At 41.4% G+C, this 14,764-nt stretch overlaps 1 protein-coding gene and 1 long non-coding RNA gene across 2 annotated transcripts; both read left to right on the top strand.

Moving 5' to 3' along the window:
* The first annotated feature begins 11,786 nt into the window (after positions 1-11,786).
* LOC145429295 (ubiquitin carboxyl-terminal hydrolase 37-like) lies at positions 11,787-13,501 on the top strand. The gene is made up of 4 exons (XM_080302573.1): positions 11,787-12,277; positions 12,370-12,493; positions 12,580-12,731; positions 12,837-13,501. Exons 1-4 carry the CDS (start codon positions 12,174-12,176, stop codon positions 12,964-12,966), a joined length of 510 nt encoding a protein of 169 aa, XP_080158699.1. The 5' UTR covers positions 11,787-12,173; the 3' UTR covers positions 12,967-13,501.
* Positions 13,502-14,046: 545 nt separating this feature from the next.
* Positions 14,047-14,705, top strand: LOC145429423 (uncharacterized). Its single transcript, XR_013909652.1, has 3 exons — positions 14,047-14,108; positions 14,278-14,435; positions 14,522-14,705. It is a non-coding gene; the product is annotated as an uncharacterized LOC145429423 (long non-coding RNA).
* The last annotated feature ends 59 nt before the right edge of the window (positions 14,706-14,764 follow it).

Below are 14,764 nucleotides of genomic sequence, written 5' to 3'. Positions count from 1 at the left end.
GTATTCAGCAGTGTTTTGTGAAATTTGTAATGAGCCTTAGTTAAGTTGATGTCACAGAAGTTTCTGAATCATTTAGATTGTTCAACAAACTGATTCACTCAGGTAAAGATGGTAAGCTGGAGCAATGGTACGCTTGGAGTTCAGTTTAAGTTTTCAGACAAACATTCACTCGATCAGTTGCAGCTTCTGCTTTTAAATAAATGATTTAGCTGCAAATGTTTAGCTGCAGGTAGCAAAGTCCAAAAGTGACAACATTTCCACTGCAGTCTCTCCAGAAATGGCTTATAAACTTTTGACCAAATTAGACATTTATCCTTGGATCATTGACAACCCTGTAGGGTGAAAATCTTTAATTGTACCTTTTATAACATTTTAACAAGTTACTGTCTCCTGCTGCATGTTTCCTGTTTTGGCTGAACTTCATCAGCAAAGCCCTCAAAGCAGCATATGAAAGAAAGTCATCTTTCATTGTTGTCTCCAGCGTGTTAAAAGAGAGATCGAGCTCAGTGATGAGTTTTGAAGCAGCTGCAGGGACTTCTCGAAGGTTTTGGCTCAAACAGTCGCAGGATGTTGTTCACAGTGGTGACACTGTTGACTGGTGATTGACAAGCACTGAGATACTAACATGACAAACACAAGAAACATCATGACTTATTCTCCTGAGTGCCTGCAAAACACAAAATCAAACTCAAAGCTTTTCTCTCAGGTGCTGGTGTGGCACAATCTAATGATAAGAAAGGTCATGCTAACAGCTTTTGGAGCACAGCTGCACAAAATAACAGCTTTTGGAGCACAAAATGCATTACAGGTAAACCCAGTACCCAAACATGTTAACAAGGATAAAGAAAAAACCTGAAACAAAAGCAGGTAGTGTGGTGATTTATGTTGTGAGGATGCTTTCACTCCCATCAAAGTCGCCCAGTGTTGAGAACCCAAATGAGCCCAAAAACCTCAAGTGGCTGCAACCAACAGCGAACGTCAAGAAGTGGATACTTGCATGTTGAGCCAGAAACATGCAGAAAACCCAAAAGAGGCAAGACAGCACACCTTGGTGCCACTCAGGCAGTACGAACACCTGGAAAGAGGAGCCCACAGTTCAGACCCAAGGACACTGGTAAGGACACCAGCCAGCCAGTTATAAGTCTAGTTTTAATTTTCATTTTAGTTAGTGTTATGGCCTGTCTAAGGGTGGCCAGACCATAATATAAGGGTGATCCACCCCTGTCTGACCCCAAGCAGCACATCACACAACCAGTACAATTTTGATGGTGATTTTTTTTCACAGTGATTGAATTCTAACAAAGGAAAGGAGCGAACTACAGCTTCGGGGTGGACCCCAAAACAACAAACAAAAGGGACCGTATCTAAAGGATGTACAAAACTTATTTATGAAAAGAATAAAACCAAATAACAATGTCTTATCTCCCTAACTAACAAAAACATGAGAAAAGGGTAATCGAATAGAGTGAACTATAGACTGTATAAAAGATAGGACCATTGCAACTTTACTGCAGCACTTCACCCTTTCACATAGTCCCAGCTCTTCTCTGTCATGTTTTATGGTGCTGCAAATGTCTTCAGTTGGTGAAAGGTCTGGGCTGCTGGTGTCTTGTTGTGCTTGCTATGCATCCCTGACTCGTTTCTTCTTTCTTTTTTTTTTTTTTTAATGTATTTATTTATGCAAGTTTCAAAATTTTTTTACACATTCACAAACAGCGGGACAGAAGAACACAGACAATAAAGACAATAACAACCAAAAAAAACAAACAAACAAACAAAAAAAAACAGAGCAACAAACCACACAACAGGGTACAAGGCCAGCACTTATTAAAAACAGCAGAGAAGCAAACAAAGCAACTGGTATACATGTCAAACAACTCACAATCTAGTGAGTCCAATCCACAAGATCAAATCCAAAGATCGCTAGGAGGAGCTGATAACAATCATGCAAAAACAGTTATGGGCAACAGCTCAGAATGAAAGCAGTTAAAACAATGTGGTCAGGACCCAGGGCGTGGACTGTCCTTCTTAATGTGGTCTATAAAGGGCCCCCATATCTTCCTGAACTTCTCCATGGAATCAGACGTAGAGAACCGAATTTCTTCCAGGTATAGACAGGAGACCATCTCCTCGAGCCACCTCTTGAAGCAGGGAGGGGAGGCAGATTTCCACTCCCCCAGAATCAAACGTTTGGCAATCACCATACCAAACATGAGGGCCTGTTGAACAGCAAAGGGAAGTGCCAAGGAGTCGCCGGAGCAGCCCAGGATCACCATAAGACAGTCAGGATACAGTTGCCTATCATAAACAGTGCTATAGAAACTAAAAATACTAGTCCAAAAGGCTGTAAGCGTAGAACAGGACCAAAAAAGATGCCCAAGAGTACCGTCCACAAGTTTACATTTATCACATTTGGGGGAAACGTTAGGAAAAATCTTGTTCAATTTGGTTTTGGAATAGTGCAGTCTATGGACAACCTTAAATTGAATTAACTGAAGCCGGGCGTTAACAGAGCACTTAACACTTCAGCCCATAGATCGTCAGAGATAACCAAACCAGTGTCCCTTGTCCAAGCCTCTTTAATATGGCAAGAGGGGGCTGCCGAAGAAAAAAGGTTGACAAGCCGAGAAATTAAGTGTTTTGAGGTGGGAGGTTCGTTCATCATATTGTAAAAGACATGCTGTATGGGGATGGTATCTAAATTTGAGAATGCTTGCTTGACATAATTCCTAATTTGTAAGTACCGAAAAAAATGACTTGTAGGGAGATTGTACTTTGTCTGAAGCTGAGCAAAAGAGGCAAAATGATTGTCAATATAAAGATCCTTTATAGCAATTAACCCTTTGACAGGCCATTGTTTGAAAGCAGCATCCATTGTACTAGGCGTAAAGCTAGGACTGTGGCAGATCGGGGCAAAAGTTGACACTACCGGGAGGTTCAAGATTCTCTTAATTTGATTCAATATTTTTACGGAGTTGCAAAGAATAAAGTCATCACATGCACTTTTAATAACCGATTTTGAAAATAAGATAGCTGGCAAGGATGCTCCAGTGTGCTCGATAGCAGTGCTAAGCTCCAATTCGAGCCATTTAGGGCTGGACCTGCATCCCACAGCATCACCAACTATAGGCAGATTCCAGAAGACCCAGGCTCTGGCATTACAGGCCCAGTAATAATGTCTGAAAACTGGAAGGCCCAGACCACCCTCGTCCGAGGGCTTTTGCAAGTGAGACTTCGAGATGCGGGGGGGCTTGTAGGCCCAAACGAAAGGCATGATAATGGCATCCAACGCTTTGAAAAAGGAAGACCTGAGAAAAATAGGAACGTTCTGGAATAGGTACATGAATTTAGGGAGCACAACCATTTTGATTATATTGATACGGCCAATCATTGAAAGTGGGAGAAGTTTCCACCTATCTATCATACACTTGAGCTCATCAGTTAGAACCGAATAATTAAGCCTGAAGAGGAGTTTTGAGTTCCTAGGGATGTTAATACCCAGGTATGAAAAGTAATCCTGGGAGACCTTAAAGGGCAAACTAGACAGGAAATCAGGGCCCAGACCAGACGACAGCGGCATAAGAACAGACTTCTTCCAATTTATGGTGAACCCTGATAGGTGGCCAAAGCTGTCAATCAGCTTAAGAAGTGGAGGAAGGGAGATCTTTAAATCTGAAAGAGCCAATATGATATCATCTGCATACAGACCGATGGTGTACTCTGACGTGCCACAATTTATACCAGAGATATGGGAATTGGCTCTGATGGCAATGGCCAACGGCTCAAGAGCTAAAGCAAAAAGCATTGGAGAGAGGCAACAACCCTGCCTTGTCCCACGGTGTAAGAGGAACGGGAGCGACCTCTCATAGTTGGTAAGGACCGAGGAACGAGGGCAAGCGTAAAGCAACTTAATCATATTCAAAAAATTCGACCCAAAACCAAATTTTTCAAGAGTAGCAAACAAATAACTCCATTCCACTTGGTCGAAAGCCTGCTGGGCATCGAGTGAAATCACCGCAGAATTGGGCAGTGTCGTTGAGTACATCGCATTTAAGAGACATCTAGTATTAGAAAAAGAGAATCTATTGGGGATAAAACCCGATTGGTCAGGATGAATTATAGAGCCTATGTGCTTATTTAACCGGTTGGTTAGGACTTTAGCAATTATCTTTTGGTCTGAGTTGAGAAGACTTAGGGGACGATAGGAAGAAACATTAGTTTCGTCTCTGTCTTTTTTCAGGAGGAGACATATATGGGCATCGTAGAAAGAATGAGGGAATGAGCCGTTTAACACTGCGCAATTTACCATCCGAAGTAGCAGGGGAGCGATAACGTCAATATGTGTCTTATAAAGCTCTATCCCGAAACCGTCCGGACCACATGCTTTTCCATTAGGAAAGGAGCAGATTGCATTTCTAATTTCCTCCAGCGTAAAGTCTGCATCGAGTAAGCCCCGTGCAGCCTCAGGAAGAGTCGGGATGTCTAAAGCATTAAGAAAATTAGTGATTTCAGCAACTGTGGCCGTAGTACTAGATGTGTATAACTGACAATAAAAACTGCGAAATCTGTCATTTATCTGCTTGTGATCGGACAGCAACTGGCCAGTTGCAGAGAGAATTCTGTGTATCGCCCTTTCAGCTTGAATGCCCTTCAGCTGTCTGGAAAGCACCTTGTCAGCCTTTTCACCAAGCTCAAAATGCTTCTGTTTTAATCGACGAATACAATTCATGACCTGCTCCCCCAACATGTGGTTGTAGTCATATTTCAATTTGAGAATGGTATTAAGTGTGTCAGCAGCCCCGGTATCGCGATACTTCTCCTCCAACACAGACAGCTCTGCCTCAATATTAGTACGCAGCCTGAGTTTGTCCCTCTTCTGAGAAGCTTGATAAGCAATAATATGGCCTCTAATAACGACTTTAAAGGACTCCCACAAAACAGAGTCTGAAACTACACCATTATCATTAAATTGTAAAAATTCTGCGATTTTAGTAGATAGGTAAACCGTAAAAGAGTCATTTAGATATAAAGAGGGGTTAAATTTCCAATTGTATTGGGGGGTATATAGGTTGAAGTCAATTACCGTTGAGAGAGGTGCGTGGTCCGAAACTAAAATACTGTGATAAGTGGAACTAACCACTTTCGAAATAAGCCTGGAATCAATAAGAAAATAGTCAATTCTACTGAAGCTGCCATGGACAGGGGAGAAGAAAGAGTATTGCTTTTCTAACGGATGCTGGTGCCTCCAAATGTCAACCAAGTCCAAAGATTTAGTAAGAGTATTGAGTACAGAAACAGCTCTCAAGGTTGGGGCCAGGGACGCAGAAGACCTATCCAACAATGGATCGAAATAACAATTAAAATCACCACCGAATATGATATTATGGTCATTGTATTGTGAGACAAGATTGAATATTTTACTAAAGAAGTCAGGGTTGTCAAAATTAGGGGCATAGATGTTCAAGAGGACTACAGGGGTGGAGTTGACTGTACCTGTAACAAGTATGAACCTCCCACCTGGATCACATATCTGAGTTTTGAATATAAAAGGAATAGTTCTGCGAACAAGAATGGCAACCCCTCTCGCCCTGGAAGAAAAGGCGGACTGGTACACCTGTGACACCCATACCGATCTTAATCGCCTCTGCTCTGAAGGTTGGATATGGACTCGTTTCTTCTTTCTGCATCAAGTAAGGAATGTAGTGAAAGTTCCCAAGAGGTTAAAAACACCACTGAAAAAATGCCATCAGACCTGAGTTGGGACACTTGGATTATGGAGCTTCTGGACCAAGAGAGTGGATGGGAGCATGTGTTTAATAAGTAAGAGAATAACGTCCCCCAAAATGTTTAAACTTCAAAGCTCATGCATACATTAGTGATGGGCAGATGAAGCACTGAAGCTTTTCATCCAATTGGTTCACCCCAGCGCAAAGCTTCTTGAAGCTTTATTTGCTCTAGTAGGACACCTACTGGACGTAAAAATATTAGTTGGCATGAATTTGAAGAGTGTGGCCTTTTGCACACAGCCTGTAAATGTCAACAACAAAAGGAGTGTGTAAAACATGTATATTGTAGTGATGCAGTATACTGTGTATATTTATACTGGCAGTATGGAAAATGATTATTTGGAAATGCTTAAAATGGAAATGATCATTTACTGTGAGGTGAGGTGTGGTTGGGGTGTGGACAGTGGTTGTGCTTTTGTAACGTTGAGGTATGGACAGCTACACACTGAGGCGTCAGTCCTGCCCATATTTTATTCAGTAAAAACTAAATTTTCACTGCTTTTATGACCTTTTTAGTGGGGAGAACATAGCTAGGATTTAATGATTTAACAAATCTTATAAATCCTTTGTCCTCCACAATGCTAAATGGCTGGGAGTCCTCAATCACCATGCTAACCAGGTTTTCATCTATTTGAGATTGTTCTCCTGAGGAAAGACAATAAAAACAAAGCACAAATATAAATATCACACACGTAACTTATTACAGTTGTATAATATTGTTATATCATTTAGTAACATTACGGCATGCTATTATTATCATGGCATTTGATGGCTCACCTGGTCTTGCTCAACAATCGCTGTTCCCCTTATTCTCATGCAAAGCTCTGTAGTGCCTAAGCATGGATGAGGTGTTGTTGTTATATCCCAGCTCCCTGGCACATAGCAAACACTTCACCTTGTACAAAAGTAAATACAGCTTAACATAAATTGTATTGCACCATCAGTATTCTGAAAATACATCTTCTGTAGAAATACCTTGTTGGGAGGAATAAGATCAAAATGTTCCCACACAGGGGAGGACATCCTCCTCTTCTTAGCTGGCTCCATTCTCTCCTGAGTTTCTCTCCTCACTCTCATAAACCTCCAAACTGCCTCCCAGCTGTCTCCAACTCTCACTAACCGCAGCTCTCCATCAAACACCCACATTTTGATTGAAGTCTGAGGGGTTTGTATCGCTGTCACATCTCGCGACAAAGTTCGAACCACTTCATGAACCAGTCACGTGGTACAGCCGGGCAGCGAGGCTTCGGACGTCATCATTTTCAGCTCCTCCCATAAATGAAGCAAGCCTCGATACGTGCATCGCGGAAACGCCCCCTCCATTACTCGACACATCACTAGCATACATGCACATCTAGTGCTCAGCGTCTAATTGTGTGTTTGTGTTTTTACCTTTTTGCAGTAGCGTAGTGAAACATTTGGGCGGTGGATAAATAATGGAAAATAAAATTCAGACTAGAGACGGCTTCAGGTGAGTACACGTGGTGCACAAGGACCAAAGCTCACCTTCTCAACCTGGACAAAATGAATTATTTTACACTGATACTGTAAACTTTTGTTTGTGTGTCAGGTTTCCATACATCGGAAACAGCTGCTGCATCTGTAATTCTGTCCATCCTGAGGAGAGTCCACACTCTACATCAGATCCTTGGCTCACCTATAATGATGCACAGGTGCTGCACACAACTGGATCTGCAGCTTGTGAGGAACAGCAGCACTCAGCCTACATCCTGTTTTACAAGATTAACGTAAGAAGACACAGTCTCACTAACCACTTTAATAGTGACTTGTGTCCCAAATACTGTTTATTTGTCTTAGTTACAGATAGTGAAATAAAATGGGAAATGATTGTTTCATAATTGTATACTCAGCTTGGTCGAGAACGAGGGGCAGGATTTTGAATTGATGCCATTGGTGCATTTACTAAAGTTCTGGGGTCAGTTTGAATATCAGTGACTTTGACCTTGAGTTCAAGTTTTCTGAAAATGTTGTGAATGCTACAACTCTGTGACGAGAAGTAAGTCTCCTAGGTCTTTAAATTTGTATATAGGTGCATTTACTAGGAAGCTGAAGGGTTGCACTGCGGGCCATCTGTAGAGGTGTAGAGTCAACAACCTGTCTCTGAATGTTTAGATTAGATTAGATTAGATTAGATAGAACTTTATTAATCCCTCGGGTGGGTTCCTCTGGGAAATTCGATTTCCAAAAAAGCACAGCACCGACAGAAGTTACAGAGTTACTGAATATTATCTATATATATACACACACACACACACACACACACACACACACACACACATATATAAATACAGAGACAATATAAATAAAATATACGAAGGGGATAAATAGAATAAATAGGAATAAAAAATAAAAATACAAGTGAATTGCACATTTCAAGTATTGAGTCTATTGCACTGTTGACTATTTACAAAAGTATTGCACAAAAGGTATTGCACAGTGAGGTGAAGAGGCACTACAGCTTAGTTGTTCCCCCCTCCTTTGTCCTCCTGTTTCCCCTCCCTCTCCCCTCCAGAGAGGAGTTAAACAGTCTGATGGCGTGTGGGACAAAGGAGTTTTTAAGTCTGTTAGTTCTTGTCTTTGGGAGAAGCAACCTGTCACTGAACAGACTCTTCTGGTTGTTAATGGCCATGTGCAGAGGATGCCCAGCATTGTTCATAATGTCCATCAGTTTCTTTAATGTCCTTTTCTCTGCCACTGTCACCAGAGTGTCCAGCTTCATGCCGACCACAGAGCTAGCCCTCCTGATCAGTTTCTCCAGCCTGGATGAGTCCTTCTTTGCTGTGCTGCTCCCCCAGCACACCAAAACAAAACAAAAGAGATCGTTGACTTCAGGAGAGCACAGTGGGATCACTGCCCACTTAACATGAATGGATCCTCTGTGGAGGTCGTCAAGAGCACCAGATTTCTTGGTGTCCACCTGGCGGAGAACCACTCCTGCTCCCTCAACACCAGCTCCATAACCAAGAAGGCCCAGCAGCGTCTCTACTTCATGCAGAAGCTGAGGAAAGCCCATCTCCCACCATCCATTCTCACCACCTTTTACAGTGGGACTAATGAGAGCATCCTAAGTAGCTGCATCACTGTCTGGTATGGTAACTGCAGCGTATTGGATCGCAGTACCCTACAACGGATTGTGAGAGCAGCTAAGAAGGTCATTGGAGCCCCTCTCCCCTCCTTATAACACCCGCTTGCTGGAGGACCCCACACAGCCTTCAAACACACTCTTCACCCTGCTGCCTTCTGGAAAGAGGTCCCACAACATCCGGGCCCTCGCTACCAAACTACGGAAAAGTTTCTTCCCACAAGCCGTCAGACCCCTGAACACTCAGTGACTGCACTGGCACACGCACACCTTCACACATGTCACTACCAAGCACTTATCTGCAGTATCTCACACTCATATACATACATACAGACACCAAGTTACTTTTGCACAATACTCAGCATTTTGCACATTTCCATTGTCTTGTGTCTGTTTCGTCCTGTTCTGTCACGTTTTGCACTGTTTTGTCTTGTTTATTTTTGCAATTTATGCACACTGCACTTTATGTAGTCCTGGGTTTGTCCGTATATGTCATATATAGCACCAGGGTCTCGGAGGAACGCTGTCTCGTTTCACTCTGTACAGCACCTCTGCACGTGGTTAAAATGACAATAAAAGCCACTTGACTTGACCTGTTTTGTGTAGCAGTTGCTTGGAGACGAGCACCATACAGTTCAAATGAGCATACATTCCAAAATATGCAAATTTGCCCCATACATCATAATGATGATGTTTGCTGTTCAGGGTATGAACGTTCTATGCTGAAAGTTTATAAATATACAACCTTTGACTGCTTGTTTTCAGTTGAACTTTTGCAAAGCTGAGGAGATTTTGGCTGCGATCACATCAAGTCCAAAGATGTTTAAACTTCTTTTTCACAGAAAGGTAAGTTTGAAGAGACTCGCAGCACATTTCTATGAATATTTTCTTATGGTAAACAAGCATTTTTGAAACTTTTAAGGAAGCTTCTTGGATGATTTCTGTAAAAACTGAATTTTGAATCCAAATGAAGGATTTTGTATTTTCATACCATATACTTTGTTTTATGCCATTACTGATGTTGCTTTTCTTGTTTCTAAACAGAAATCACACAAACAAAACGTGGCAGAGAAGGAAATTCCTTCTACGTCTCATCAGAGGTAAAGAAATGCGCCAGTCTTTAATGCTGCTGGAGATATTTATAGCAGTGGTTGAGTTGGAGCTCTTTTATTTCCCTTTTATTGGTGTTTTGTATTTACATCTTTTTTACTACTTCTAGTCTTGTCTATAATTTATATTGATTCAGAGATTAGCGTTTGAAAATGTAGAGTGTAAATGTACAAAATACATGATTTTGTTCCATTACAGTTATTAATTTTTATCTGCAATCTCCAGCATGTACTCCTTGTTAAAAATTTGCACTTTGAAAAATAACATTTACACTTTTGTCCTCATCAGCATCCCGGATGCTCCTGTTACTGAAAATGGTCAAAAGAAGAAGAGAAAATGGAGACACCTCTGCTGTTCCTCGGTTTGCTTTTACACAAAACATATGAAATGCACATTCTCTTTAAATTGCACTTGTTAATTTAAAGTGACTTTACTTTTTTAATAAACGTATGTTTGTTCGTCCTCTGCAGCAAACTGACAGCGATGCAGAGGCAGAGAGCAACACTGTGAAGACACAAAAAAAGTGTCGCTGGTTTCTTTTTAAATTCTGGAAGGTATGTTTTATGGAAAGAGTCACTGTCATCAAGCATTTACTCATCACAGTTAAATGAGAAGAATTAAGAGCAATTTAGCACACAGCCATGTCCTCAAATTAAGTTCAAAGATGTTTAAACGTTTTTTTTTCACAGAAAGGTAAGTTCGAAGAGACTTGCAGGATGTTTCTCTAAATATTTTTTATGGTGAATAAGCATTTTTGAAGCTTCATGGATGATTTCTGTAAAAACTGAATTTTGATCAGAACCAAATGAAGGATTTTGTATTTCATAGGACAAACTTTAAAACTCAATTTAAGGCATGAATAAATTGTTTTTATTTTATTTAAAGATATTCCTATATCTGCTTCATGAGCTGACAGCTCACTAAAGTGATAAATAATATGAAATAATACCAAATTCTCTAACTGGACACTTTTCATGGAGAGACCCACTTGGTATGTTTGTTTTATGCCATTACTGATGTTGCTTTTCTTGTTTCTAAACAGAAATTACACAAACAAAACGTGGCAGAGAAGGAAATTCCTTCTACGTCTCATCAGAGGTAAAGAAATGCGCCACTCTTTAATGCTGCTGGAGATATTTATAGCAGTGGTTTGGTTGGAGCTCTTTTATTTCCCTTTTATTGGCATTTTTCTTCCACCTTGTGTATTTACATCTTTTTTACTCCTTCTAGTCTTGTCTATTATTTATATGGATGCAGAGATTAGCGTTTGAAAATGTAGAGTGTAAATGTATAAAATACATGATTTTGTTCATGTTGGTATTCCATTACAGTTATTCACTTTTATTAGCAATCTGTATTAGCAAAATGTACTCCTTCTTATAAATTTCCACAACATTTACACTTTTGTCCTCATCAGCATCCCGGATGCTTCTGTTGCTGCCACACCAGCTAACCCTGAAAATGGCCAAAAGAAGAGAAAATGGAGACACATCTTCTGCTGTTCCTCGGTTTGCTTTTACACAAAACATATGAAATACACATTCTCTTTAAAATGTACTTTTTAATAAACTTATGTTTGTTCGTCCTCTGCAGCAAACTGACAGCGATGCAGAGGCAGAGAGCAACACTGTGAAGACTCTTTTTAAATCCGGGAAGGTATGTTTTATGGAAAGAGTCACTGTCATCAAGCATTTACTCATCACAGTTAAATGAGAGCAATTAAGAGCAATGAGGCACACAGCTATGTCCTATATATTTATATCAGGTAAGAAGCACCACGGAAACGATCCCAGCAGACCTGAGTTGGGACACTTGGATTATGGAGCTTCTGGACCAAGAGAGTGGATGGGAGCATGTGTTTAACAGGTAAGAGAAAGACGTCCTCCAAAATGTTTCAACTTCAAAGCTCATGCATCCATGCACATACACTGCTCAGCATCCTGACATCTTTCCTAATTTTGTGTTTGTGTTTTTACCTTTTTGGAGCAGTGTAGCATGCGGTGGAGAAATAATAGAAAGTCAAACTGGGACTATAGACTGCTTCGGGTGAGTACACGTGGTGCACAAAGACCAAAGCTCACTTTGTCAAAGTGGAGAAAATGAATTCTTTTACACTGATACTGTAAACGTTGTGCGTGTGTGTCAGGTTTCCAAACATCGGAAACACCTGCTATATGAACTCCTGCCTGCAGAGCCTCCTCAACATTGAGGAGTTCATAAGAGACATCAGGCGTCAGGAGGTTTTGTGGAGCACAGATCCAGAAGCTCAGCTCTTAAGGTGCGCTACGTCAACCTTCTACTTTCTTCAAAAACCTGAAGAACAAAGAGATCTAACAGCAGAAATGTCTGTTTACCCTTTCCTTTCTACAGAAGGCTCATTGATGTCAGGGACTGTCATGAGTCAACAGATTATGGCCTTAAAGATCACCACCTAAGAGCTTTTAAGAAGGCATTCAGCAGTCAAGCTCCTGAATACACCGGCAGTGCACAGAAAGTGCGTCAGCTATTTGGACATTTTGTTTTTTTGCTTTACCTTCTGATTTTGATGTACTGTTTTAAATCTCTCTGCTTTTCTTTCAGGACGCTCATGAATTCCTAACATTGTTCCTCAATGAGGTCAAAAGGCTCGCACCTCACCTGGAGAGGAACGCAGCTCTCCTGGGCCAAAGTTATACCTGCCCAGTAGAAGAGCATCACATTTTTAAAATGGAAAACATGAGGACATGCAAGAGGTAAGCCTGTCTTTCAGAAACGCAGAGCTGGTTGCAATATTTTCATATACCTCTTTTCCACCTACCTGATCTTTACTTTAACTACGTTACTCCTGAAATGTGTAGCTGTGGTCACCAATCATCACAGCACGAGGACTTCACCAGCTTGTCTCTTGACCTTGTTCCAGAGGGGTCTATTATAAACATGTTAGAGACATACTTGAAGGTAAGATCACAAATTCCAATAGAGTTGTAGTGTCAGCGATCTTAACACACCTTTTTTGTTAGTGTTTGTGCGTATGTGTGTGTGCATATGTTGAGATTTCTTTCTACCATAAAGCCTGTTTTCTCTGTGCTGTTGTTCAGGAACAAGAAATAGAATTTCGCTGTGATTGTGGAGGGACGGCCTCAGAACTGAAGTCGTCTTTTGATACACTGCCAAGGTGAGTAAGGTCACATCAGAAGTGATCGACTGACCAGGTTTCCAAACTGTGGCGCATCAAATATCAGAGTTTTTCGAGACAATACTTGAGCAGTCGTTTTCTCCCATCTTCTGTTTGTGTTTGACACTCATTCTTCTTATTTTCTACCTTGTTTGTGTTTTTTTTTTCTTTTCTGCCAGAGTCCTGATCTTGCATCTGAAGAGGTTTGGCTTTACACAAACCTACAACATTAAGAAGGTGGATGACCCCGTCAGGCTGCAGAGGGACTTGGTGGTGCCATCCAATCAGGTAAAAAGAGACTGCAGAACGTCTCAGGCTACGTCCACACTAGCCCTGATAGATTTGAAAACTCCGCGTCCACACTAGTGTTTTCAGTCATTTTCAAATAGTTGTGCGTCTGCATTGAAACGGCCGAAAACGCTTACGTTCCAGTCCTGCGCATGCGCAAAAGTGAGTGAGGATTACAGAATTTGAAGAAAAGCTATCCGGAGCATGTACAAACTGATATTAATCTTTTTTAGGGCTGTCAAAGTTGAGAGCAATCAAAACAACTGCTGTAAAATGCACTCGGCCATCTTTGTTTAATTGCTCACATGACTGCATCACATGGCTAAAATGCGTCATCGTTTTAGAAAGTCTGCGTTTTCGAGTGTCCACACTACGACGGGACAACTCCGTTTTGAAATGTGTGCGTTTTCGAGAGCATTTTCAAGATGCTGTGTTTTTCCTTGAGGAAAACGCCATCTCAGTGTGGACGGGAGGTCAAAGCGGAGAGAAAACGATGTGTTTTCAAACGAAAACGCATTAGTGTGGACGTAGCCTCAGCAAATCAGCTTAATTATGGCTCTGATGTGAGACTTTGTGAAACTAACACTCTTTGGATTTGTTCCTTCTCAGGGTGGTGGCTGTTATAGTCTTGTCAGCATCATCAATCATTATGGAGGCACAGAGTCAGGTAAAACAACAGACTTGTTACAAACAGAAAATGAAAACTTTCTACTTTTCAGTGAAGGACTCACACACAAAAGCTTTTGATGTTCTAAGACGCACTAAGTCAAAATCACTGTTTGCTTGAATCAGCTGACTTCCAGAAGTTGGATTCATTTGTCTTAATGTGATTTCAGGACACTACATCTGTAGTTCTGTCCATCCTGAGGAGAGTCAGCACTCTACATCAGATCGCTGGCTCACCTATAATGACGCACAGGTGCTCCACACAACCGGATCGGCAGCTTGTGAGGAACAGCAGCACTCGGCCTACATGCTGTTTTACAAGAGAAACGTAAGAAGACACAGCATCTCATCCTGAAGTGAGAGAATTTTTAAATGTCCTGTTACCTTGTTAACCAGTTTTGTCTTCATTCTCAGTTCTGAAACAGGAAATGGAAGGAAGGTCATCATCATGCTGAGAAGAAACAACACTCGTCCCAGCCCACCATCGCACACTGGAGGACAAGTACTGGTAAGTATTGCCCTCAGGAGGAAGGGTCCTCCCAGAGAGCCTGGTCCTCCCAAGATTTCTTCCTCCAGGAGGGAGTTTTTTCTTGCCACCGTCGCCCCACATTCACTGGTCTCATCAGCAGGGACATTTTTAACATCCTAAGACCTGAA

This window comes from Astatotilapia calliptera, chromosome 6 (assembly GCF_964374335.1).
Source record: "Astatotilapia calliptera chromosome 6, fAstCal68.1, whole genome shotgun sequence".
Lineage (NCBI taxonomy): Eukaryota > Metazoa > Chordata > Actinopteri > Cichliformes > Cichlidae > Astatotilapia > Astatotilapia calliptera.
The sequence above is the reverse complement of the archived record's forward strand: the minus strand, read 5'-3'. Positions and strand labels throughout refer to the sequence as shown.